This window comes from Tachysurus fulvidraco, chromosome 13 (genome assembly GCF_022655615.1).
Source record: "Tachysurus fulvidraco isolate hzauxx_2018 chromosome 13, HZAU_PFXX_2.0, whole genome shotgun sequence".
Taxonomy (NCBI): domain Eukaryota; kingdom Metazoa; phylum Chordata; class Actinopteri; order Siluriformes; family Bagridae; genus Tachysurus; species Tachysurus fulvidraco.
The window spans coordinates 4,814,840-4,842,162 of record NC_062530.1 but is presented as its reverse complement, the minus strand read 5'-3'; the positions used below and the strand labels follow the sequence as shown (position 1 = coordinate 4,842,162).

General features: G+C 38.9%; 1 protein-coding gene across 1 annotated transcript in view; it reads right to left on the bottom strand.

The window, feature by feature from the left end:
• Positions 1-27,323, bottom strand: part of cd276 (CD276 molecule) — a 100,312-nt gene that overhangs the window by 64,234 nt on the left and 8,755 nt on the right. Inside the window, exons 3-4 of the mRNA XM_027178822.2 lie at positions 12,670-13,017; positions 8,612-8,908 (exon numbers count right to left, since the gene is read on the bottom strand). Coding sequence (XP_027034623.1) covers positions 8,612-8,908; positions 12,670-13,017 — 645 coding nt within the window. The remainder of the gene's footprint in view (positions 1-8,611; positions 8,909-12,669; positions 13,018-27,323) is intronic.

Sequence of the window (27,323 nt, the reverse complement as noted above, 5' to 3'; positions counted from 1 at the left end):
CATCACTTATGTTATAGCAGCTATAGAAAAGTCGTTCACTCGTTGTCTTTTTCTTTCTCTTGGGAGTTGAACATTTTTTGGAGTAAAATTTGCAGCTTGTCATGTTTAGTGAAACACACAAACTATTTCATTCCGAAAACTAATCAACACCATCTGACCAATCAGCAGCACTTACAGTATCTGTATCTTTAACGATTATAGAGAAAAGTTAATGTTCATAGAACCAACATTATGTTTTGATGAAACCTGTGACATTATTAATAATAATAAAAAAAAAGGACAGATCTATTTTGCTGTGACTCTTAATTTCAGACTGGTGAAATCTGCCTTTGTATCTGCTTATAATATTTTAGGGGAAAAAAATGCTTCTTAATATGAATGCTTCTCTCTCATTCTCTCTCTCTTTTACCCTCTTATCTTCTTTCATCCATCTTGTTCTTATCTCTCATGTGTTGCCCTTCCGTCGCTCACTTTCTGTTCGTTGGAACTAATCTGACTTTCAGTTTACTTTCATTTTATGTCTTTTTAGTCAAGATGGCATTGAGAGCAGATTACTTCATTATAAGCCGACATTCTGTTTTCCTATTTAAGCTTGGACAAAAATTTATCAAGAGTAACTCCTCCTAGGGCTTTCGAGCCACATGCACCAAATTCGGATATGTCGTAGACCCTTGTCTGAAATTTGTTGGTATTACTTTTCTAAGCGATCCGAGTACCGGTACTTCCGGTACTGGGTCTCAAAATGGCCTTTTTTCCCATAGACTCCCATTATAAATTTGGAGGTTTATAACTACTTGCTTCCTAAAGTAACACTGACCCTTATGTCCACTCGCCTCCAAAAAGCACCCGCCGTTGCGAATACTTGCATCGTCAAAGCCAACATCAAAGTTTGTCGTGACGAACTTTACAAATCTAGTTACAATTGCTCCAGAATCGCATCAGCCTTTCGTTTAGCTTTTTTTTTCTAAATATTATCAATTAGGCAATGTGGACTTATTGATATGTTTATCCATAGTTTAATAGTTGGCGTGTGGTAGCCTAGTGGTTAAGATGTTGAGCTACCAAAGTTTGAGAGTTTGATCGCCGGTCCACCAAGCTGCTACTGTTGGGCCCCAGAGCAAGGCCCTTCACCCTCAATTGCTATGTTGTATAAAAAAAATGATTATGTAAGTCGCTCTGGATAAGAGCATCTGCCAAATGTTCTAGGTTGATAAAAATGTTTTTAAAAAATCATGTAAAGCAGGATGCAAAATGTTGCTTATATTATACTTTGTATTTGTATTTGCAGGTGATAAAAAGTATTCCAAAAGGATCCTTTTTATTAATGAAATAATGCAGACGACATCAAATAAAGCGCTTTGATTGACTGATAAAATGATTATTACTATAAAAAAAAAAGGTGACTTTTGAACAGTACTGTATATTCTCATTCCGAACATGAAGCACTACTTCACACTTTGAGACACTGAGACGTTTTTATTGTTTTTTTTTTTTTTGACAATTGCGGTCACCTTGACTGAGAACACAAAGCTGCGAATGTGTTTTTACTTCGTATCGCCGTTCTCTCCTCACAAACGAGACGCCGCAATAAAAGTCTACAGAAGAATGTTTACGGGCTTTACCGCTCTCCTCGACACACTTCAAACATCTGCAAATACTGACGGAATTTCCGTGTGTATGAAATCTGTACATTTGTATTCTTTCTCACCGTATTTCCATATCCTGTGAAAAAATGTATTAACTTCAAGAGAAGAAAGGCCTTGTTTCTGCAAGAATGCACAAAACTAGTACTAAACCTGTATTTGTCACACTTACATACACACAGCTGGACACAGCAGCCATTAAAAAACAAGCCCTTGCATTTTCAACCTATGTGCTTAGACACACACGCTCATTTGCATAAAGAAACGCCCTCAAATTGCCATATATGGTAAAAAAACTTTCCCTTAAAAGGACATGTTTGCGATGCTGTTTGTTATAGATGACGAATAAGAGTAATTTCCCGGACTATAAATTAAAAATGCTTGCTCACAATGTTTACAATACATTCCTTGCGTAAGTATGCACACCCGATAAATAATACTTAATATGCATTTGCACAGTTTGATATCTTGACTTAGCAATACACCCCCCTCCCTTTTCCCCCCTGCGAACTCCATTCTCACACCATCAAAGCTAGATATGCTAGGTGTTTATCTACTGTACGTTTCCTTTCTTGATCTTATGTTTAGAAACTCTGTGATTGCATGAACGTTCAGCTTCTGAGTCAAGACATAAAACTTAACGTAGTGTGAACGACACAAATGAAGTTAAGATGTGCTTTTATCTAACTCGTAGTTAGTGCCAGTTTGAGAAAGTCCTTGGAACTAAAAGCCCTAGAATAGAGATCAACTACTGTAAATCTACACTGAATTGATGATCCACACCTCACTCTCAGCATAGAGTTTCCAGTGGTGCTAAAAACACATTCCCTCAGAGATGCATGAGCTGAATGAGGCATCATCTCAATCCCTTTTATACAGATTTATTTACTAAAAAACGTTTATTTATAAGCACTGAAAACAATATCTACTCTTAATTATACTGATATAATTTACAGTACATTATATAATTATATAAAAACTCTGCATGGTCATGTTACCTGCAGTTTTTTGGATATACACACACATTTTTACGTATAAGCAAAGCATGATTTTATTTCGGGTATTAAAAACGGTGTGCACAATGTTTAACCCTAATCCTACATATGGTATACACACAAAAGCATGCATCCACACGGTTGATAAATGAAGCCTAAGCTCCCCCTTGCTGTCCCAGGAGCTCTTTGTTCATCTGACAGATGCACTTCGGTCATTTCTCTATCGGAATTTAAGGAGAAGTCTGGCGCTGGTTCTGACCGTGCCTCTGTGTCGGCTTGTGCACGATTCCTGCTTGGATCACTGAAACAGACTGAGTGCGTACACTATTTGTCACAGTACCGTTAAGCTGTTGCATCATTTGTACTGTAGCCCACAGGGAGCACTCTGGAATTAATATAATTATTATTGTGAAAGGATTTGAACTGGTAGCTGACATAGAACCTAAAACAAGTGTTAGTAACATATAATTAAAAAAAAGTCTATTATTTAACAAATAAAACATTGATAATATGCTGAGATGTGTAGTGAGTATGTATGGAAGGAGTCTCCAGTATCAGTGTTGTGTAAAAGCAAGTTTCCATCACAAGAACAGAAGATATTTCTTTTTGTTTACTGGATTTTGCAGACATGCATTTATTTATTTGTTTGTTTGTTTGTTTGTTTGTTCACTCACTCACTCTCTCACTCATTTTCTACCGCTTATCCGAACTACCTCGGGTCACGGGGAGCCTGTGCCTATCTCAGGCGTCATCGGGCATCAAGGCAGGATACACCCTGGACAGAGTGCCAACCCATCACAGGGCACACACACACTCTCATTCACTCACACACTCACACACTACGGACAATTTTCCAGAGATGCCAATCAGCCTACCATGCATGTCGTTGGACCGGGGGAGGAAACCGGAATACCCGGAGGAAACCCCCGAGGCACGGGGAGAACATGCAAACTCCATACACACAAAAGGCATGGGCAGGAATCGAACCCCCGACCCTGGCGGTGTGAGGCGAACATGCTAACCACTAAGCCACTGTGTCCACTTATTTATTTATTTGTTTGTTTGTTTGTTTGTTTGTTTATAATGTTGCAGATTTATTTGTTTTTATTCTGGATTTTGCAGATTTTATTTATTTATTTGTTTATTTATTTATTTTTATTCTGGATTTTGCAGATTTTTTAAAATGTTTCTTTCTTTCTTTCTTTCTTTCTTTCTTTTCTTTCTTTCTTAACAGATGATTTTAGAGTCATCCAATGTGGTTAGATTTGGAATTTATTAATTTATTTAAATTTTTCCATGAATATTTTTCCATGAATAATATAATCATGTTTTAATTTATGATTTCAGACATTTTTTGTTTTTTTTTCAGAGATTTTTATTTTTCTCTCATTTTAGCTTTGAGCCTTTTCTATTGAGGACTGCTCAGGCTGTCTTTGTTCACTCTTGGACTAAGCCCTGGCTGTAACTCCACTCGTTCTTCAGTTCTTCATTCCTTGCTTCTGCTGAAACTACAGATCTACAACATCCCACATGACTAAATGTAACTAAAATGGGATAAAAAGTATCATGTGGTGTGATAAATGTTCTTCATTCCTTGCTTCTGCTGAAACTACAGATCTACAGATCTACAACATCCCACATGACTAAATGTAACTAAAATGGGATAAAAAGTATCATGTGGTGTGATCTTTAGATCTATAGAAATGGATCTTCTGGATGCCGTTTCTCTCACTCTACATAGAAAAGAGCTTTAAAAAGCCTAATTACACACTATATAAGCTGTTGAAAAATGTCTGTGCAAATGTAGCTTAGGTTCAAATTAATAAGGAAACTTGTTGTCTGTAGAGCAGCTGGTGTAAACAAAGGCAAGCTCAAACAAGGCATGCGTGATCCCGTGGCTCAGAGGCGCTTGTTTGCTCTCACGTGTTTTTGGAGTGTCATTGCCAAACCGACAGGGCTACAGATGGGTGAAGCTGGCACCGGAGCCCCAGCCTGAAGCTTGCAGCCTGCCCCAGCCCACTTGTAAGAATGCCAAGCAGAGATTTTTAGATAAATGTCCCTAACCCTCTTTGCTGAAATTTTCACTGATGATGATAAAGATGGTCATCGCTTCCTAACAGTGCAGCTTTGGTCCTGATCCTAATAGTTAAATTTACGACGGGCTTGACGAATTCTGACTGCTCCGCTCTGCGTCTTTAAAGAGACGGTCAGAAAACAGCAGAACGTCGTTAAGGCGTTTTTTTTTTCAGTCCCAGCTTGAAGTTTGCTTGTAGAACATTTATCATGGGCATCTGACACAGCTCGCTAAGCAAAATGGAAATTTATGTGAATTTAATTTTGTTTGCGTCCTCGTTTGCATATTGCAGATTTTTCCGGATAGTAACACATTAGCGCGTAATAAGAAACATGGTAAATTCTCACTCTCTTCGACAGCAGCTTGGAATGTGTCTACAAGGTGAGAAAAATGCATTCAAGGTGTTTTGAAGCTTCTTAGCTATGCAACCCCTTACTTTTAAACCGGTAGTAGTTTAAAAATGTTTTTGTTTGTTCATTTGGTAGCTTTAACTCTACAGAGCCGTATTTTAAAGGCTGAGGTAAAACCTACACACTGCCTTCTTCACGCTATCTACCATTTTCCACATGCAGATGCTCCTAATTATCTAGTGTTTATCTGAATGGCATTGCGACAACGGGAGACGTCTCGGCTCACGCCGCCATCGGGATTCGAGCTCACAATCGACTGACGCTAAAATAAACGCTTTGAACTATATGTTACGGTGGCCAAGAAGTGCAAAACACATTAACAAATCCGAAAACAAAACAACAAATCCGAAAACACATTAAGAAATCCGAAAACACATTAAGAAATCCGAAAACACATTAACAAATCTGAAAACTCATTAAGAAATCCAAAAACACATTAACAAATCTGAAAACAAAACAACAAATCCGAAAGTACATTAAGAAATCCAAAAACACTTGAAGAAATCCGAAAACACATTAAGAAATCCGAAAACAAAACAACAAATCCGAAAACACATTAACAAATCCAAAAACACATTAACAAATCTGAAAACAAAACAACAAATCCGAAAACACATTAAGAAATCCAAAAACACTTGAAGAAATCCGAAAACACATTAAGAAATCCGAAAACAAAACAACAAATCCGAAAACACATTAACAAATCCGAAAACAAAACAAAAAATCCGAAAACACATTAACAAATCAGAAAACACATTAACAAATCCGAAAACACATTAACAAATCCGAAAACACATTAAGAAATCCGAAAACAAAACAAAAAATCCGAAAACACAGTAACAAATCCAAAAACACAGTAACAAATCCGAAAACACAGTAACAAATCCGAAAACACAGTAACAAATCCGAAAACACAACAACAAGTCAGACAACCCGTAAACGGTAGGTACAGTATAGTTTGCGAATGGAAACTTACTGATCATCGGACAAGACACCTGTCATTCACCTGTATATCTCGAATGACAGGTGTCTTGTCCAATAATCAGTAAGTTTCCTTTCACAATCTATACCTACCTTTTCCGGGTTGTCTGAATCGTTGCACGAAACACATTAACAAATCCGAAAACACAACGACAATTGAGACAACTCAGAAGAGGTTGGTATAGTTTGTGAAGTGGAACACTTACCGATAATTGGACAAGGCACCTGTCACTCAAGGTATACATGAAGTTCAACACTACAGGGAAAAGTTGGAACGGATGGATGGAATGGATTACTGAGGATTAATTTTGTTATTTTCTTATATTTAAACAGAGAACTTTACACATTACACATAAGATTAAATACCTGTATATCTTGATATCATCTCCGATGATCGGTAAATTTCCATTCACAAACTATACCTACTGTTTCCGGGTTGTCTGACTTGTAGTTGTGTTTTCGGACTTGTTAATGTGTTTTCGGATTTTTTAATGCGTTTTCGGATTTGTTCATTTGTTTTTGGATTTTTTAATGTGTTTTTGGATTTTTTAATGTGTTTTTGGATATTGTTGATGTGTTTTTGGATTTGTTGATGTGTTTTTTGATTTGTTCATTTGTTCTCGGACTTGTTAATGTGTTTTCGTATTTGTTAATGTGTTTTCGGACTTGTTAATGTGTTTTCGTATTTGTTAATGTGTTTTCGGATTTGTTCATTTGTTTTCGGATTTGTTAATTTGTTTTCGGACTTGTTGATGTGTTTTCGTATTTGTTAATGTGTTTTCGGATTTGTTTATGTGTTTTCGTATTTGTTAATGTGTTTTCGGATTTGATACTTTGTTTTCGGATTTGTTAATTTGTTTTCAGATTTGTTAATTTGTTTTCGGATTTTTTAATGTGTTTTCGGATTTGTTAATTTGTTTTTGGATTTGTTGATGTGTTTTTTGATTTGTTCATTTGTTTTCGGATTTGTTAATGTGTTTTGCACTTCTCGTGGATGATCTGTAATTCCTAAATTACACACTGATTTATGGTTTGCATATTCAATATACCTTCTATGCTAAAAAAAAAAAAACAGTGGTAGCTCATCTCTGGCTTTCCATGTTTACTCAGGTGCCTTTAAACAGTAATCCCCATTAAAACACTTTAGATGAAACAAACCAGATGCTGTATCATTTACAAGTGAAGGGATATCCCTTCGCATTTCAGTATTAATTCCACCTCATTTGCATATTTGCATTCTCGCTCCTCACTGTTTTTTGTTTTTTTTTAAATTGGCCTAACAGCACACATCTTTTTCAGTCTAATTGCTAGCGACAGCGCTTTCGGCTGTGTGTTTTCACTCTAACGAAGTCACCTGCATTCTTACACAAACTCACGTCACCTACTATATATGGAATGTAGTTATACGTATACAGTGTTTTAGGAATAATGGAAACACTGTTACAGCAAAACATCGAAGGACCGGGTTTGGTGTGATCATGTGTTTCATTCCTAGCACAGGAAATTGCACAAGAAGTCAATTTAAGAATGTCATGTTGTAAATCATGTTGGGTTTTTTCTAACAATCCCCGCTTTACACGACCACATGCACGACCCCTGATCACGATTATGCATCCCGGACATGCTTGGAGAAGTTTTGAAGTTATCAAGCTGCATTTCTTGCCTATTTTTTCTTGCCTATAGATTATTCAACTCTAAAAGAAGGCCACAGGTTTGTGATCCACTGATGCACAGCAAATCCTCTATTAATCCACATATTCGTGATTATAGAGATTGAAACGTTAAAGTGCTATTCTATACAAATCCGCTGCGTTTATCACTTGAAACACAATGAAACAGAGGTCATCCCAGGCCATTCCGCTGCCTTCGAAAATTCAAACCTCTGTCCAGTTCCGTTTTTAGCAGCAGAGTTAAGTGAAGCCTGTCGTCTTTCATCTTTTTTTTTTTTCCGCCGTCAGCCCCATCCCACTGTCAGCTTTACAATTTGCCAGACCACTGAAGCTCAACCTTATGACCCCACTGACCCCAGCTTGGCTTTAATATCTGGGCTAAGCCAGGGGTAAATCCAGCCACCTTCTTTTCTACCTCTGTTCCTGCCGCTGAGCCCGAAAGCCGGGATAAAAGCTTTTTCTCATTTTATCGAGATAATCTGAGAAATAATCACCCACTCCACTCATTTAGCAAAGTGGGAGAACTTATGGCTATGCTTATTGGATCATTATTGGACAATCCATTATTGTCTTCCAGTTTCATTTGGCAGAGAAAGAACAGTCATCTGAGAAACAGGGAAACACCATCAGTGCTCAGATTTTAATTGACTCTTGATTGACTTTAGATAGTTCTGATTAACTTTCAAATGATTCAAGGCTCTCGAGCCCAGAACGAATGGTGTTTTCGAAGAAGAAGACACCGACGACATTGTCTCCTAGGTGCTGCAGTTAAGTAGTTGACCTAGCGAAGATGAGCATGTGAGTGAGGGGATGATTGACAGCTACGAAATCTACTCACACGTAATGGTGACGGAGGCGTGACCCTCGTCCCCTAGAAGTGGGTTGGTCAGTCTGCAGCTGTAGGTGCTGTTCGGTTCAAGGACCACCGTCAAGACACTCCTGATTGTGAAAAGACCCTGCTCATTGGCTACGGGTGAGACGGTGACGTTCTCTGTCAGGTTTTGCCCACTCCCATCCTGCCATAGCACCTGAGCCTCGGGGTAGCCGCCGTACGAAAGGCAGGTCAGTTCTACCACGTCGCCTGGCTTAGGGTCGGTGTCGGTTTCCCAGGTCACTGAGGGTTTGGAGTAGGGGGCTGAAAAGACACAAAGATAAATTAGGAACTCGGAATAGTACACAAGAAGGAAACATCCACATATGACGTGACATTGTTCAATAGGATTTTATTTTCCCAAGCTACAAGTGACACTTTCTATCCAGTGCTAATTCAAACTGAGTCATGTTCAAGGTGGGAACAAAATTCGATTCAAATTTGACGGTCTGTGGACGAAAAAGTCAAAATAAATGTTACAATTATAAACAGAAACAGAATTATCAGTACAAGTAAAAAAGGAAAAATAAATAAAACAAATATAAAACAAATATACCGGTATTGTTGATATGGAATTGTTGACAAGTATATCGAAGGGCATCGAGAACTGCAGGACCTGTGATACTCTTACTGGTGTGCATTCTATCGGTGGTGTTAAACTCGGTTAATAATTATCTCGTGTGTTTTTTATTGCCCTTTTTTTATGGGTAATGTCTCTATCTGTCTCTATCTCTATTTTTGTTATACATCGAAAACTGCAAAAAAAAAAAAAAAAACATATAGCAATAGAAAAAGTAAACAAACAAACAAGCAAACAATATATAAATAAATAAATACAATTTAAAAAGACAAGATAGCCGGTTATGCTGGAATAAGGATAACCGGCTATCTTGTCTTTTTAAATTTTATTTATTTATTTATATATTGCCGTTCTCTGCAGTAGTAGACATTTTTCTGCAGTAGTAGAACTTTTTTTTTTTGTAGTAATAGAAACAAATCAAAACAAGAAAAACAAACTTGAGGAAAATATTGTGAGTGATCATTATACTCAGCATGATCAATTCAAAAGTACACCCCCAGGTTTGAGGGATCTTGCCTCCTGGTGACATTACTTCTGAGTTCATGGCTGTAAGATGAGGAGGGTGGAGATACAGAAGGGCTGGTGTGTTTCACCCTGCGAACAGCTTGACTCATCTGCTATTAAAGTCTTAATTGCATTCTGGAAGCTTTGCATAACATACAGCTATGTGTCTCAACATCAGATGGAACCATTAGCTGACACTCGTTTCTCTTTCCGTGTCCTGGAGGAACCTTTATTGTACATTTTTTGTTCTTTCTCACAGTTTAAATGGGCCATGGGGAAATCTTTTCAGGTGAGAAGGTTCAGTTCTCTCATGTGGAGAAACACCAGCGCTGTTTCAGCTGAAGTCCCAGAGCCAATCAGTGCCCAGCAAACAAAAAAGCCCTCCTCTTTGGTACAAGGGAAACAAATGCAATCAAGATGCACCTAGGTTCAATGGAAATACATTGGGTGATGTCAGAGGTGCCAAAACCCACAGTAACGGCCGTTTGACTGACACGCGGATCTCTGCGGATTTCTCCGACATCCGTAACATGCTGGAAATGCCAGCTAAATATAATACTGTGTACAAATCTCAAGCGCAGCATCCGTCGATTCATCATCGCCGGAAAAAAGGCATGATTGTTTTTCCTCCGGCCTTGCCAGGTGCAGAAAAGCATTTCTGAGCATTAACATCGCTTAATGAGATGCGTCTTCGGAAATGAAAAGAGCGCTCTGAAGAGCACAAGAGAAACTGCTGGAGGAGAGACGAGCGACAGGGACAGAGAGACAGCCAGCAGATGCATCTGACAGGGAATGACAATATAACATGCAAAGTGCCAATGCACTTAGCTATAAGAACAAGAGCATACATACAAATATTAATACATTTACATATATATATATTACATATAAGTTATATATATGTGTATATATATATAACTTACAAATAAAATTGCCACAAAAAGTGGTTAACAATCACAATCAAACCGTCAACTTCAGGTTGTTGATCCAATGTTAACTGCTAACTCCAGGTTATTGACTGGTGCTAGATTTAAGATCTGATGATGTATGAAGGACAAGAAAAGCTCCCTGGATTAAAGGGCATCCTATAACAGCAGTGTCTTTTTTTCATTCCTTTTTCATTCCTACCCGATGAAGTGCCTCTTATACCTACCGAAAATCACTGCAATTTTACTTTTTACTTTTACTTCAAATACTTAAGTACATTAAATATCAGATACTTTAAGACTTTTACTTGAGTAATATTCTAAAAGGTGACTTTCACTTCTACCAAAGTCTTTTTCTAGTACGATACTTGTATTTTCACTCAAGTCTTGTTTTCTGGTACTTTATACAACAATGTCTGTAAAGCTGCTTTGAGACAATGTCCATTGTTAAAACAGCTCTACAAACAAAAGTGAATTGAATTGAATGTACGATAATGACGTTTACGCTACACCCGCATTTCCGGCTGAATGTGACTTAAGGGTGTATAAAATGTGAGCGCTCGGCATAATGGAACAGAGATGATGAAAATTTTTCTGGCCTCCATAATTACCGGATTTGTTGAGAACTTTTGGGATTATCTGGAACAGCATGTAACATCAACACCAAATTACCGCCAAGGACTGAATGCCATCGCATGCAGTCAGTAAAAGAGTGGGCGAAAACTGACAGGAACTGTCTCAAGATGCTGGTGGCAAGCTGACAGGAATGGTGCTGATATTAAGGTGAGGAGAACCATAAGCAAGTATTGAGAATCAGACTTTTTTTTATTTTATTTAGTTCTTTTTTTCTTTGGCTTCCCAATCATCTCCACGTCTTTATTCAGACGTCCTATTACAGTTGTTGTTGTTGTTGTAGCTGCTCCCTGTTCGGGGTCACTATAAGTGACGATCCACAGATTTTGATTTGCCACAGGTTTTACAGCAGATGCCCTTCCCGACACAACCCTCACATTGGGACCGGCACTGAGAGTTAAATTATCAGTGGCTGGGTTGGTTCAATATCCTGGGAATCGAACCCGGGCCACAGTAGGGACAGAATAGGATCATGCTGCTGGACCACCAGGGAGACTTATACGATACTACAGTCATCCAGTTCAATAACTCTAAACCCAAATCTAGATCAAAGTAAACCTAAAAGAATAAATGTAAAACAGAACTCTCTGTCTGTCTTTGTCAAATAACGGAATGGGGAGAAAAAATATATGATGACCGTGACATGGTTACTGGTGCCAGACGGCAGCTTTGAGCATCAGAAACTGCTGATGTCCTGGGATTTTCACACACGACGGTCTCTAAAGTTTACACAGATTGATGGGAAAAAGAAAAAAAAAACGCATCCAGTGAGTGTCAGGCTTGTTGAGAGAGGACAGACGAGAATAGACGTGAGTGCTTGAAGATGACAGGAAGAGTGTAATAAGCACACTTTCCAAGCATGTCGAGCAGAAAAGCATCTCTGTATAAAACCACAAGGTGGAGGAGCGTCAATTGAAGAAGGCCTGATCAGATCCCATTGGCTGGTCTTAGATTTAAAGATTTCTATATCAAAATAGTAGGAGCACGGTGGCTTAGTGGTTAGCACGTACGCCTCACACCTCCAGGGTTGGGGGTTCGATTCCTGCCTCCGCCTTGTGTGTGTGGAGTTTGCATGTTCTCCCCGTGCCTCGGGGGTTTCCTCCGGGTACTCCGGTTTCCTCCCCCGGTCCAAAGACATGCATGGTAGGTTGATTGGCATCTCTGGAAAATTGTCTGTAGTGTATGAGTGAGAGTGTGCGTGCCCTGAGATGGGTTGGCACTCCGTCCAGGGTGTATCCTGCCTCGATGCCCGATGACGCCTGAGATAGACACAGGCTCCTCGTGACCCGAGTAGTTTGGATAAGTGGTAGAAAATGAATGAATGAATGAATGAATGAATGAATGAATGAATATCGAAATAACTGTATTTATTTTTTTCTCACCTGCCACCTGCATGAACATGGAATCCTTGCTGTAATCGTCCGCTTTAACGAAGCACGTGTAGCTGCCCTCGTCTGCCACTCGGACTCTCCTCAGGAGCAGCGACACGTTACCAGATGCTAACTCTGCAGCAAACAGGCTAGTCCTGTTTGCGAACCGATCGTCCTGATCGACCAAGTGGTCCTGCTTATCATAGTAAGTGTGCACGCTCCTCTGAGTGTCAGACAGCTGCCAGAACACGCTCAACTGGGACAGGTTAAAATTCTTAGCCCCGGAGAACGTGCAGTTGAGGATGGCGTCCGTCCCGTACAGCACCACCACTGGGAAATCAGGGACGTGCACTTCCAGAGCTACAGAGAGAAAGAAGAGAAGAGAAAAGAGGATACAAGTTTAATAAGGCTAATTACTGGAACATCAAAGTCACAACATCAATGTTTTGCATTACCATCATGAGGAATTTTCTGATGTCCTGTATTAGAACATGAATAATTATCAAAAGGGCTTGTCTTTAGACAGGCTTTGATATATCTGAAAAAAAAAGCATCAGCACTTCTATGGAACAACGTGAAATTCCCAATTAGGCTGCTTCCCTGATCCGACATCTGAAGCTACATCACTCTCGTGTTATATGCAAACGGACCGGCGAGGTCATTTAAAGTACACACACACAGATACGCACACATCTCTTCAGTGACTGTGACTAACATTCCATCATAAATAATAAGGCCCAGAATAACATTCTGCCCCCTATTAGTCACAGCTATCCTTTTGTTCTTCAGGCCAAATCTCCAAATCAAAAAAGAGGCCAAACAACCATCCGATCACATGCCGAGTCCTGTCTGAAGTGTGAGCTGGAGATCTAAAGCTTTTTAAACAAGCCACTCATATTTCAGCGGCTGTCGACGGGTCTCACCCTCAGATGCTTATTACGATTATTACTACTTATTAGTACAAACTTGTGCTGTTATTACACACACACACAAAAATGCAATCTTACTACCAGGTTTATGTCTTTAAAAATGATTCATGGCGTTGAAAAAAAGTGAGTTACGGTTAACCGAGATCGTTTTGTATATTTATTAAAGAACATGTCATTTTTTTTATCCATTTAGAGTTACATTTACTGTTGGAAAACGTTAGTGAAACAGGATAGTGGATAGTGACGTGACATACGGCTAAGTATGGTGACCCATACTCAGAATTCGTTCATCCAAAGTGCACACACAGCAGTGAACACACACACACACACCGTGAACACACACCCGGAGCAGTGGGCAGCCTTTTATGCTGCGGCGCCCGGGGAGCAGTTGGGGGGGTCCGGTGCCTTGCTCAAGGGCACCTCAATCGTGGTATTGCCGGCCCGAGACTCGAACCCACAACCTTAGGGTTTAGGAGTCAAACACTCTCTAACATTAGAACCAACCAGGCCTCCCCCCCCATTATTTAGTTATGCTCCAGCCCCTCTTGTTTCTCTCTCTTGAGGTTAATAAGAGAAAAAAAAGGAAAGCTTGCAGCTTGAAATCACAAATCTCTCAGACTCCATTATTCCTTAAACCTGAAATAACAGGAAACACTTTACAGAAAGCTTCAGAGTTAAAGAACCAACTACGTTTTTCTTTGTCTGATTAAATCCTTAATCAGTTAATAAGACTAATGTTATTATTCTTATGATTATTATTGGACCAACTGCTACACAAGTCCCTGTAAATTGGCCATAAATATAGAAACAATAATGCATTAACACAACCCTGATATGTGCCCTGCATCCAGTATTAATAAAATAATAAATTACTCAAACGTCCAGACTCGTATAATTAATATCAAAGAAGGAGTTAAATCCCGACATCTTATAAAAGCAAAATCATAAATGTTTGCTGAACAAATGTCCATGGTGTAATGGAAAGTGTGATCTATCAGTGAGGCCTGCTAGCTAGTGTGCGCTAGGGAGCAGTGTGGAGTGTGTGACTCGGCGGGAGAAGAGCGTTTGACGTCATGGAAAGTTAAGTTCTCGAGGATCGCTGCGCTCGTCGCTGGGTCTGGAGCAGCAGGATGCTCTCTCAAACTGATTACTGACGCTTCAATCAGCTCCAATCTGTTTGCTTACAGGGGGGCAGACGTGCCTCTGACGTGGGGATCTTCAAGCCGACATACGTGCGTCGAAGGAATTACACATACTTAAACAACAAATGCGACACACACACACACACACACACACACACACACACACACACACACATTATTCAATTCAAGTTTATTTGTATAGCGCTTTTTACAATGGGCTTTGTCTCAAAGCAGCTTTACAGAACATAAACATAGAACAGAAGTTAAACATAAGGAGAAATACAAAGAATTGAAATAGTAAAAAATTAAGATATATATAGTTCACAGTGTGTATGTATGTATGTATGCATATGTATTTATCCCCCTGTGAGCAAGTCTGAGGTGACTCAGGCAGCAGTGGCAAGGAAAAACTCCCTTAAATTGGTAAGGAAGAAACCTTGAGAGGAACCGGACTCAAGGGGAACCCATCCTCATATGGGTGACACTGGTATATATATATATATAGAGAGAGAAATGTATATATACATATATATATTGCATGTATAGTTTTCATTCAGAAAGGAGATTTTTTTTTTTTTTTTTTTAAAAAGCCACGGCATGACACACGCCTGTCCAACTTAATATACCGAAAACACCACACCGAAGCTAAAGGCCATTAAAATGAACTTGAAATCCTCCTTCAAACATTTTTAAATATGATTCTGATATAAGGCTGGAGTAAAAGCAGGGATTAAGAGTGCTGTATGGGTCTGGGGACCATCGAAATACCAGAGATGATTGATCCAGGAGTGCTCTTTTGAGAGGAACATGAGAAAAGGACAGTGTGTGTGTGTATATATAAAGAGAGTAAGAGGATGGAGTGAGTGATCTGTCTAGTTAATAATGCTGGATGAAGGATAAATGGAAGACAGAGATAGAGAGCGAGGTATAAATATATATACGCTACTTCCTGTCTCGGTTATTTAACCCTGTAAAAAGGCTACGCTTCAACTCTCAACTTTCTGTTTTTAGCTTTCTCTTTTCTAAAAAGAATCGATGACTCTCACCACTCTTCTCTTTCTTCCCATCATCTCGTTATCTGGTCATTTCTCCTGAGTTACTTTATTTCAGCACCAGGATCACGTCTCAGTTTGCTAGATCACATCGCTGGTATCAGTTGGTAATAAAGTGGTGTGTAAATGTTTGCATCAAACAAGAAACCACCAAGAGATTTGCTCAGGTTTCAGTAACACTGAGTGCCTCTGAGAACATTTCTTTATCCTGTTATATAGGTGTCGTACAGAACCAGTCCACCGACCGCAGAGTTTTACGGGAATGGATAAAGAGGGAAACTGGATAGTAGACGAATGAGATGAACTGGTGGCGTCAACAGGGATAACTCCACCCCATCAATTAAGTTCTATTTTCTTTTTATTTTCTTGAGCTTTGTTTTTTTTTTTTTTATCTCTAATGAATAAGCCAGGGGTAAAAGTGGTGGAAATCCCTGAGATGATGTGAGGAAGAAACCTTGACTCAAACAATAACCTTATCTTCATCTAGGTGACACTGGAAAAGTCCTTAAGTTTTTCTGCTTAACAAGTCTGGTTCTTCTTATTAATAATTGTATTACAAAACTCATTAAAATTCATATTTCAAATGTTAAGAATATTTTTGAAGAAAAGCTATTTAAGGGTTTGCCTCACACCTCCAGGGTTGGGGGTTTGATTCCCACCTCCGCCTTGTGTGTGTGGAGTTTGCATGTTCTCCCCGTGCCTCGGGGGTTTCCTCCGGGTACTCCGGTTTCCTCCCCCGGTCCAAAGACATGCATGGTAGGTTGATTGGCATCTCTGGTAAAATTGTCCGTAGTGTGTGATTGTGTGAGTGAATGAGAGTGTGTGTGTGTGCCCTGTGATGGGTTGGCACTCCGTCCAGGGTGTATCCTGCCTCGATGCCCGATGATGCCTAAGATAGGCACAGGCTCCCTGTGACCCGAGTAGTTCGGATAAGCGGTAGAAAATGAATGAATGAATGAATGAATGAATGAACTTTCTTTAACCGTCATCCTGATTAACATCAAGTGGGTTCATGTGATAGTTTCAATGATTCGGTGCTAATTCCATAGTAATCCTACTAATGTTCAAACACTCATTCAACAAACCTTCACACATTCTATCTTCATACACTTGTTCTAGAAACCTTCAAATGCAAAAACTTTTCTAAAAATCTTCAAAAACTCCTTTAACAAACCTTTAAACACTCGTTCAACAAACCTTCAAACACTAGCTCTAGAGATATAATGCTAACAACAATCTTGAGTGGATGTACAGCCAAACCCACATACTGCAATAAGAAACTGTATGGTTCAGAGATTAAGATCTGTTATCTGTGTTCTGTATTTACTTCCATTCTTATAAAGGTTTGCAAAATCTCCAAACCTAGAAGCCTACCCCAACTTTGTATTTATCCCTAAATCTTTGGCCGGTGGGAAAGATTTTAAAATCCAAAATCGCTGCCCTTCTCTGATCAGTGCTCTCTTTTTCAATCTCTCTAGTTTGCTCTTCCATCCTATCCATCTATCTGTCTCGCTTCCCCCGTCTATCCCTATCTGTCTCTCTACAGTTCAATAGCGCTGCTTTCCTATCTCAAACTTTAATAACATGAGCTGCAAGGCATCGAGGTTCAATGCGCTCTGTTCAATAAATGGACGGGTGTCTGACGTCCCTGTTCCTAATATACACACAGTGTTTAGGTTGAAACAAGACCCGTGCAGCAAACCCACACACACAGATGCGCTTAGAGCTTCAAACGACATCGTTCGATATCATTGGAAAACACAGGGCTCGCTATCTACCTGCAGAGAAACATGCGCGTTCGTTTTAAAGTGCTTGATAAGTGAGTGGAGCGCTATCGAGGCCTCCATCAGGCTGCGGCTCAGGCGACACTCAGCCAACACTCTGCCGTCAGTGTCCACGGGGTTTGGAGAACATCTCGTTAAAGCTGCACTTGCAAGTAAGCAGCAGTTTATTTATAGAGATTGGAAAATTAGTTGCCAACACAAACACATTCACACATACACCCTTTTTTATATATAAGTGCCTGTGTTTTCTATATTATATATTTAATTTCTTACAAGTGTTCACAGGCAGGAATTCAATACAGCATACTTTGAAACTGAAATTGGGAAATTGTGGCGTTGCAGATGCGCCCTCTGGTGGACGCAAAGAAGAACTTCGACGTCATTTTTATAATGTTTCTACAGCAATTTCTTTTCCAATACAGTCAACAGAAAACGTCAGTGAATAAAAAATAAGAACTCTAGGAAAATGTCTGCTTATGATTTTAAAGCAAGTTCCAGTAGGATTCCAACAGGATGTTGACACCTTCTTCTCCTGTCAACCTGACACCTCTTCCTGTCAGGGTCTGGTCATGTTTAAAATCATTCTCTCTATCCAGCTGGACTACTTTACTCTTCGTTCTGTCCGTACCTTCATGTGAACCCTTTGCATTTCCTTATTATACTTCTGTTTAAATAAAATGTCCACATTTGTGGTGCAGAACTGATGATTTCTAGAATTCGATTGGTCAAAAGATGTTGAATGCTTTTCAAGATTAATAAATATATATAATTTTCTCATTCTAATACATTAGTCTTTCTAGATTACATACGTAGGGACTTAAGTAAAGGGTTTATTTAACAAGTTTTGGAAGGAGTCTCCAGTGTAAGCATTTTATGTAACTTGAGGTTTTCTGACACATCTAGATCTTTGGGATTGAGGACTTGGTAAAAAGATATTTATTTATTTATTTATTTGTTTGTTTGTTTGTTTGTATATTTCCTAAAAAAGAACTCTTATTTTCTGTAACTTGAAGTTTTCAGCCACATCTAGAACTTTGGGATTAAGGACTTGGTAACAAGATATTTATTTGTTTGTTTGTTTGTTTGTTTGTTTATGCCTTATTAAGTTCAAGACAAAGAAAGAAAGAAAGAAAGAAAGAAAGAAAGAAAGAATGAATGAATAAATCTTGGGATTTAAATAAGTCTTAGGATTAACAATAAGGAAGCTATAACCAGATATAAAATTATGCTGCATTATTTGTTAATAAATAAAATAATTCAAATTAAAACTATTTCAGTGTTAAAAAAAAGGACCTGCTTTTATTAAAAAAAGAATTCAATTTCACACGACAACATCATATTTTGCTATCATATTATTCCTCACTTCCACACTTCTTTGCTTATTTCTCTCCATCCTCATTTCTCTCTCTTTCCTCACAATATCCTTCTCTGCTCGCGGACACGTACCTCAGTGCCTGATTAGCAGATTCCTGATCAGACACTTATTTTATGGCTAAAGCCAGTGATCCTGCTTTAATTACTTGCCAGAATAATAATAATACTGCTGTAAGCCTTACTAATCTTCTGAGTAGGATCTAGAATAAAAAAGCTTTCACGAGGCCTTCATGATGCCAGCGAGAAAAACAGATCGTTTAAGTTTAGCGCTGAATCAGTGCACGCTGCTGTCAGCTGCTTCAGACACGATTCTGCAGCTGTGTTATGGTATACTCTTTTTTTCCCCCTGAATTCCTTCTGGAAATCCGCTTTCAATAAAATAACCCAGCTGCCAGTCCTGGGCCTGGAGGTTTAACACACCTGATTCGACTCCAAAGCTAATTACTGAGGTATTCATAAGCTAAATTTAGCTTGTCATGCTGGGCCACACTGCAACAATTATACAATCGTCATCAGTGTTATGAAAAAAAAGTGAGATCCCCGTATCCTGGCCGAGATTTCTCAGAATAACACACCTCACACGCAGTAAATTTCTAGAGTTGAATAATTTGGAGTTAGACATGAACTTTATAAAGAAGTTAGAATTTGGGTGTTTTTTTTGTTTTTTTTTCCTAACTTAGACTAGGGACTGTGTCTATGGTTACTCTAAAGTGGTGTCATATTTTGGTGTTGATGCACCATGTGATGAAAAGCCTCATTAAACCTCCTCTGGTGTTGTTTGGTCTACATCTTTCCGTCAAACAGCAAACATCTTGCACTTTGTTGTGAGGAAGCTAAAAGTCACATTTTACTTTATTCAGTTATTTGTTATGTCATGAGAGATTTTCAGAGAATACTGAGTTTGTTTGGAAGTAGTAGCTCAGTGTGTTGGACCACAAACAAACCACTAATTAAAACCTTTATTTTATTATAGTTTCATATCTTCTTCTTCTTCTTCTTCTTCTTCTTCTTCTTCTACTTTGGGCTTTACACGTTAGGGGTCGCCACGGCGAATCATTAGTTCCCACCTAACTCTATCCTCGGCATCCTCTGTTATTACACCAGTTACCTTCATGTCCTCATTTAACACATCCGTATATCTCCTCTTTTCCCTTCCTCTTGACCTCTTACCTGGCAGCTCCATCTCCAACATCCTTCTACTAATATAACCATCTCCCTCCTCTGTACATGTTCAAACCATCTCAATCTATCCTCTTTGACCTTGTCCCCAAAACAGACAACCTGAGCTGTCCCTCTGATGTGCTCCTGTCCATCCTCGTCACTCCTAAATAGAACCTCAACATCCTCATCTCTGCTACCTCCATCTCTGCCTCATGTCTTTTCCTCACTGCTATAGTCTCTAACCCATACAGCAGAGCTGCTCTCACTACTGTCTTCTACACCTTTCCTTTGATTCTTGCTGACACTTTTATTATATTTTCTTATCCACTTTGATATATTCTTTAAATATATTTATTTCCTCTTATATTGTATCCACCGGTGCCTTCTTTTTATTCCTTTACTTTGTTGGCAATTGTTGATTTTTTAAATCAAGTACAGTCGTACAAACATTTTACTACATGCATATTATTGTGTATGTGACAAATGACATTTAAATTAGAATTTAATCAGAAGGCTGTGAGTTTGAATCCCAGGTCCATCAAGCTGCCTCTCTGGGGCCCCTGAGCAAGGCCCTTATGTTGTATAAATGTCAGTCGCTCTGGATGAAGGTGTGTACTAAATGTTGTAAATGTATTTGTGTTATTTTGTGTTTGCCTAAAACTATAACTTAGTAAAATTTAGTTAGTAGAATCCACAGGAGTTTAGTTTTAATTCCTGAAAAGAGCTGAAAAAATCAACTCCCAGAAAAGAGTTTATTTAACTTTGTGCTTTTATATATTCCCTGGTCACATATACACTCAATGTAGTTGGATATCTACTGTATCGGTGGTTATTGGTTTGTGACGTGTGATGACAAAATTCTCAAATCTGATTGGTCAGATAGTGGAGATTAAGAAAAAATGTTATTTAACAAAGATATGTGGCTGACGTTGTTAGATGTAGCAGTAGGTAAGTTTACACCCAGGACAGAGGTCTGAAAATAATTTCTCTGTACATAACAAGTTGCAGAAGAGGGTTTAGTTGCTTTTATTTTTTTTCTAAGATTATAACCTTAAGATTGTGAAAAAGGCACAAGTTCAAACCCAGAAGAGTCCAAGAGATCGAGACTGACTACTCTTTCTCTCGCTCTCTCGCTCTCTCTCTCACTATCGCTCTCTCTTTCACACTTGCTATCACTCTCTCTTTCTCTCTCTCTCGCTCTCTCTCTCACTATCGCTCTCTCTTTCACTCTTGCTATCGCTCTTTCTTTTTCTCTCTCTCTCTCTCTCTCTCTCTCTCGCTCTCTCACACTCTCTCTTTCTCTCTCTCGCTCTCTCTCTCTCTCTCTCTCTCTCTTGCTCTCTCTCTCTCACAAAGTGACACTAGCCAATCGTGAGTGGCTGTGAGCACATGTATGCTGGAAGGGGCAGATAGCATTTTCCTCCATGTCTACTCCCTGTGATGCCCTTTGACATAAACATGGTTAGATGTCTTCTTGTGTCTGGTAGCTGATACTGTAAGGGAAACTATCTGGCCAAGACAAAATCCGGGAGAAAAGCAGAAAGAGACAAAGTAAAAAGGGTCAAAAATCAAACCTGAAACTGATACTATACCTGAAAAACAAGAACAAGATGATCTACAGCATTAAACGTATCAATATATGGTTAAAAAGCACAACGTCATACAACAATAAATTACAAATTCGAATCTTTTTTATTTTAGTATACGAGTTTCTCAGCATTGTGTCTGTCTTCTTGATGTAGAAGCTATCAGCATGGAAGCATGTTTTGGGACAAAAACAAGATGATTGAAGCACTTCCTTCTCCGGGTTCAAGTTCTTGTGAATAGACGTGATTTATATAATGTATATAAAGCAGTTTGCTCTCTCTCTCTCTCTCTCTCTCTCTCTCTCTCTCTCTCTCTCTCTCTCTCCCTGACAGTGACTTTATCAGATTCTCTGTGCTGAGCTCGTACTCCTCAATAAGCCATCTATGAGCTCAGACTCGCAATGATAGCACGACTGGCTGAAAAGCTGACTGAGATAAGAAAATAGCTCTTACAGAATAGCAACACATACAGCTGTGCAAGTGCATGAGAAAAGGAAAGAAGGATTGAATTTGAACAGATGAAGACAGGAACATGTAAACAAGAAGTTTAATGAATGTTCAATTTCATTCATTCATTCACTCATTTTCTACCGCTTATCTGAACTACCTCGGGTCACGGGGAGCCTGTGCCTATCTCAGGCGTCATCGGGCATCGAGGCAGGATACACCCTGGACGGAGTGCCAACCCATCGCAGGGCACACACACTCTCATTCACTCACACACTCACACACTACGGACAATTTTCCAGAGATGCCAATCAACCTAACATGCATGTCTTTGGACCGGGGGAGGAAACCGGAGTACCCGGAGGAAACCCCCGAGGCACGGGGAGAACATTCAAACTCCACACACACAAGGCGGAGGTGGGAATCGAACCCCCAACCCTGGAGGTGTGAGGCGAACGTGTTAACCACTAAGCCACCGTGTCCCCCGAATGTTCAATTTAATGTGGTTAAATCTCATATAATCTAAGGACATCTAATGACATATAACTTGCGTTTTTCCTCGGGGGAAAAACGTCATTGGGTAATGTCATTGGGACGATGAGAAGATCTGGAGTGAAGTCGGTGTTCTGGTTCATCCCAAAGGTGTTTAGTGGGTTGAGTCAAGGTTCTGTGAAGGTCCCTTAGCTTAGGTTTTTCCACTCCAACCTTAATAAGCCAAGTCTTCATAGATCTTGCTTTGTGCACAGGGGCACCGTCATGCTGGAACAGATCTGGCATCTCCTAATGCTACTTAATGCTACAACATACATCGACATCCTATAATGCTGATTGTGGCAACAATTTGGGGAAGATTTACCTAGATGTCCACAAACGATGGTTATATATTCATGTTCTTTCCTATAACACCACATCAGCTCAGAAAGTCAAGGCTCGCACGCAAAGAGGAGAAACTGCTACTTTGCTTCTGCTATGTCAGTATAGCCGAACACTTTAGAGGAGGCATAAACATCTTGTGTGACTGACTAGTGTTGCTACGACTGACAGTGGAAAGTGTAAAAACTTCCGTCCCTACAAGAGAGCACAGCCAATATTGCTTTCAAGAACTTGCGTCCACGGATATCTGTGAAGACGTTGGCATTTGGAACTCTCCAGAAAATACGGTGAGTGCTTTTCTCTTGTGTCATCTTAACTTCTTAAAGCTCTCCGATCATGACCATCTCACTCTAAAACCATTTACAACACAGTTCAACATCGCATAATTTGAGGAGAATGCCGGAGGACTTGACATCCACACAAACACGGTCTTGACAACTTGTTTAAAGTTGTTTAAACTACGCAGGAAGCAGGGCCTCGCTTTCAAAATAGCAGACACTAATACAACCAGCCTCCGATGGTCACCTGCAATGTCTGCGTTTCTTTAACGTTGTTCTTTTCCACCGGAAATTCTGTAATTCCTCATTTTCTGAGAGCCAGGATCATTGCTTTTGGCAAATATAACAGGGTAGTGGTTTTGATGACTGAAGTATGATCCGAGACAGAAATCTACCTGTGTCTTTACACATTCCCGACATCATTTAATACAGTATAAATCTTCTACTGTGACTCAGGACAAACAAAAAAAGAAAGTCACAGTACAATGCCCAAAGAGAGGAGCAGGGTTACCTGGCTTTAGTCCTTGAAAAGACAAAGCTGTGAAATACTTTCTTGGAGAGTTCCAGGCCTAAATGCTTTAGGAACAAGGTTCAAAATTGTAACATTTATTCACATGGTAAAAGCCTTTATTCAAAGCACAATCCTGTACAGCTGAACATTCGGGAGTTAAGCACCTTACTCTAGGAACTAAACCATTTAATCAAGATGGCGTCGAGAATGGCAACCGAGCTCCAAGGAAACTTTGCAGTTTTTCAAATTTTTTTCTTGTTCTGCCATCTCTGGAGTTCGCTCCCAATAAAAGACAATAAAAGTGACTTGACTTGACTTAAACTCAAAACCTTCCACCTTAAACCGTGACCGCCTCAGCCTAAATGCATGAAGAACAAGAAGAAAGAACGATTAGGATGCTTAGGTAATTTAGTTAACTCTTTTTCTGTGCCCACGTTCAGCATTGAATTTCTCGAACATCTCACACTCAACAGTCGGGTTTAATAGTTCATAAGAAAGTAGACACTTAGGGCAATATATTCACAGAAAAGTTTCAAAATAAAACAAAAATGGATCTTCAAAATAACTGGTGATATCAAACCCATTCCTGCTCACTGATATGCCCCGAGTGCTTGTTCATAAGCGTCTACAATTTGAAGCCGTTGTCTGAAACAGAAGTAAAACACTTCATGCTGAATTCCAAAGGACTCGTGGCCGTAAAATGTCGCACGAATCGATCTCACTGGTGTACTGAGAAAAAGCGTTAAAACTCTGTTCTAAAATCTTAAACCTAACAATTAATTTGAATTATGCTAATTTCATTTTGCTTTTATTTACTGTTAGCAACTTTAAAATATATAAAATATATTTAATTTCCCCAAAACAAACTTTATTTTTTTCTATGTCGGACAGTCGTTGTCGATAAATACTCTTTATACTTGCTAGGTTTTTGTTAAAAGTTTTAAAAACGATTTTTTTTTTTCATCCACAGGGATTTATATATTGTTTGCCTGTATTAATGCACTTAATTAGATCACTAGCTTACTATAATTTATCCTAATGTAGCTACTTGTTTTCCCAACAAAAAGTAACATTCTCAGCTAGCATTCGCTCGTCTGGTGAATAGAAAGTGAAGCTTCACAGGAAAGCATAATAATGGTGTCATCCGATGTTGGAAAGTTGAATAAAATTCCAAAGAATCAACTTTTACTATCAAAAATAATTTCTATTTTTTTCATTTTCACTTCTCAGGTTTAGACATGGATTATGCTAATGCAAATTTTAGCTACATTCATTGCATTGTTGATAATAAGCAATACTACAAAAGAATCAGGCAGCGTTTAAGTTGAAATCTGCTCACGAGAAGCTTCTACTTCGGGGTAACAGGAAACACAGGTAAGCTTTTACATTATTTACATGTGAGAAGGAAAAAAAACATCGATATATTCTGGACGTGTGATTTTTAGAAGACCACAAACATGGGAAAGCCATGAATGAGCCTTTCTGGCCTGAGGGTGTTTGGGGTGGAGAGGAGATTTCCTGGCAGTGCTAACAGAGTCGATTTTTAGCTTTGGGACTTGGCTCAGCCTCTGAGGAACAACACAGCATAGAGAGCAAGAAACTAAAGAACAGAGAAAAAGACAGAAGGAAAGAAAGTTTTCTGTGTCTGTTAGCCTTCCCATCTCAGTGCTTTGCTTTTCGATTAATATTGCACCAGTGTTGTTCAATAAAAAAAAGTGTGTGTGTGTGTGTGTGTGTGTGTGTGTGTGTGTGTGTGTGTGTGTGTGTGTGTGTGTGTGTGTGTGTGTGTGTGTGTGTGTGAGGATGATAAGAACCATATCAATATCCAATAAATAATTGCCATTCGTTTCTAAATTTTTGTCATTTTTGTTTGTCTATTTTTGTAACCTGCCTCTAGTTTGTTTACTCTTTATTTATTTTTGTTTGTTTGTTTGTTTGTTTGTACATTTGCTTCCATATGTATTCTATAAGATTCCATTTTTTGCTTCTGAATTTTTTTATTGGTTTCTTTTCTTTTTGTTTGTTTGTTCCCAGATTCCAGTTTGTTTGTTTTTTGGGTGTAAGGGGTTGTTTGTTTGTTTGGTTGTTTGTTTGTTTGTTTGTTTATTCCAACTTTTCCTCCTACAATCCATGTTTTGCTCATGGGTGCCAGTTTTTTTTTATGCTGGATTATTTCAAACATTTTTATTTGACTATGGTAATAGTTTGATTTTACCAATTTTTTTAATCCATTCTTGTGGAACCTTCCTACTACCGATTCTGGCTTCCATTTGATGATTCCATTTACCGATTTCCTCATTTTTTTTTCCTTTGTTTGTTAGTTTAATTGTTTGTCTGTTTGTTTTGCTTAGTTTCAGGAATCAAGTTTTGTTTCTGGATTATTTTTCTCTCTGGATCCATTCATGTCGAACCTTCTAGGTTCCAATTTTTGCTGCCTGTGTCTTGTTCCATGTTCTCACGTGTCTTTGCCCCACCTGATACCCATTTCCACCTATGCACATTCCTCATGTCTTTCTAATTACCCTTCCTATTTATACCTGTTGTTTTGTGCGTGCTTTTGCTGAGCCCTCAGTTTTTGGTAACTGCTGTTCTCCGTTTTATGGTTTTGGTTTCAGGGTTTATTTTTTGTCTCCTATTTTGTATTTCAATTGCTCAGTTTTGTCCTCTAGTGTTTCCCTGTGTCTGTTGATTTTGTGATTTTATTAGTAAAACCCCTGTCTGTCTTCTATCCCTTGCATTTGGATCTGGATTTTGTTCCCGCAGATGAACCTGACTTCCTGATTCTATTATATAGTTTTTGTATTTTTTCTTTTTTCCTGCTTTGCATATTTTGCCTTCTGGGATTTTCCATTGTTTTGCTTCTGAATTTAATTTATTACTTGGATTTTTTTTTTTTTTTTTATTCTGGAACGTTTTGTTTCGTAGGAATCCAATTTCGGCTTCCAGATTCCATTATTTGTTAGCTGATTAGCTCACTTAGCTGATGATGGCTAGGTTACTCTTAGAAAGACTTACTTACATAATTTTTTGTACTATTTACACACTGCATACTGTTCACAGTCCTGTCTGTGTAATGGCCAATGTGATCATAAAGAGAGAAATAAACACGGCAGAACGTGAGAACAGACAAAGTTGATCTGAAACAAAAGGGAAACACGGCAAGCACTAAGAACGGTAGCTGAATTAATAACAGCCTCTAAACCGGGACTGGATTCTAAGCGATCATCAAGTCATCATTCAAGCAAATGAACTTTCTGCCACAGCGATACCTCGAACATTTCAACACTGTGCTGGATAATGAGTTGAAATGAATAACTGTTCTGACAGACCATAATAATATAGAAATACATAACAAATAATTTTAGATCATAAAAGTAAAGTCTGCTTCAGAAGAATCTATAACTAATTTATATGCTGTGTGTGTGTGTGTGTGTGTGTGTGTGTGTGTGTGTGTGTGTGTGTGTGTGTGTGTGTGTGTGTGTGTGTGTGTGTGTGTGTGTGTGTTCTAATCCTGCCAAAGATATGAGCA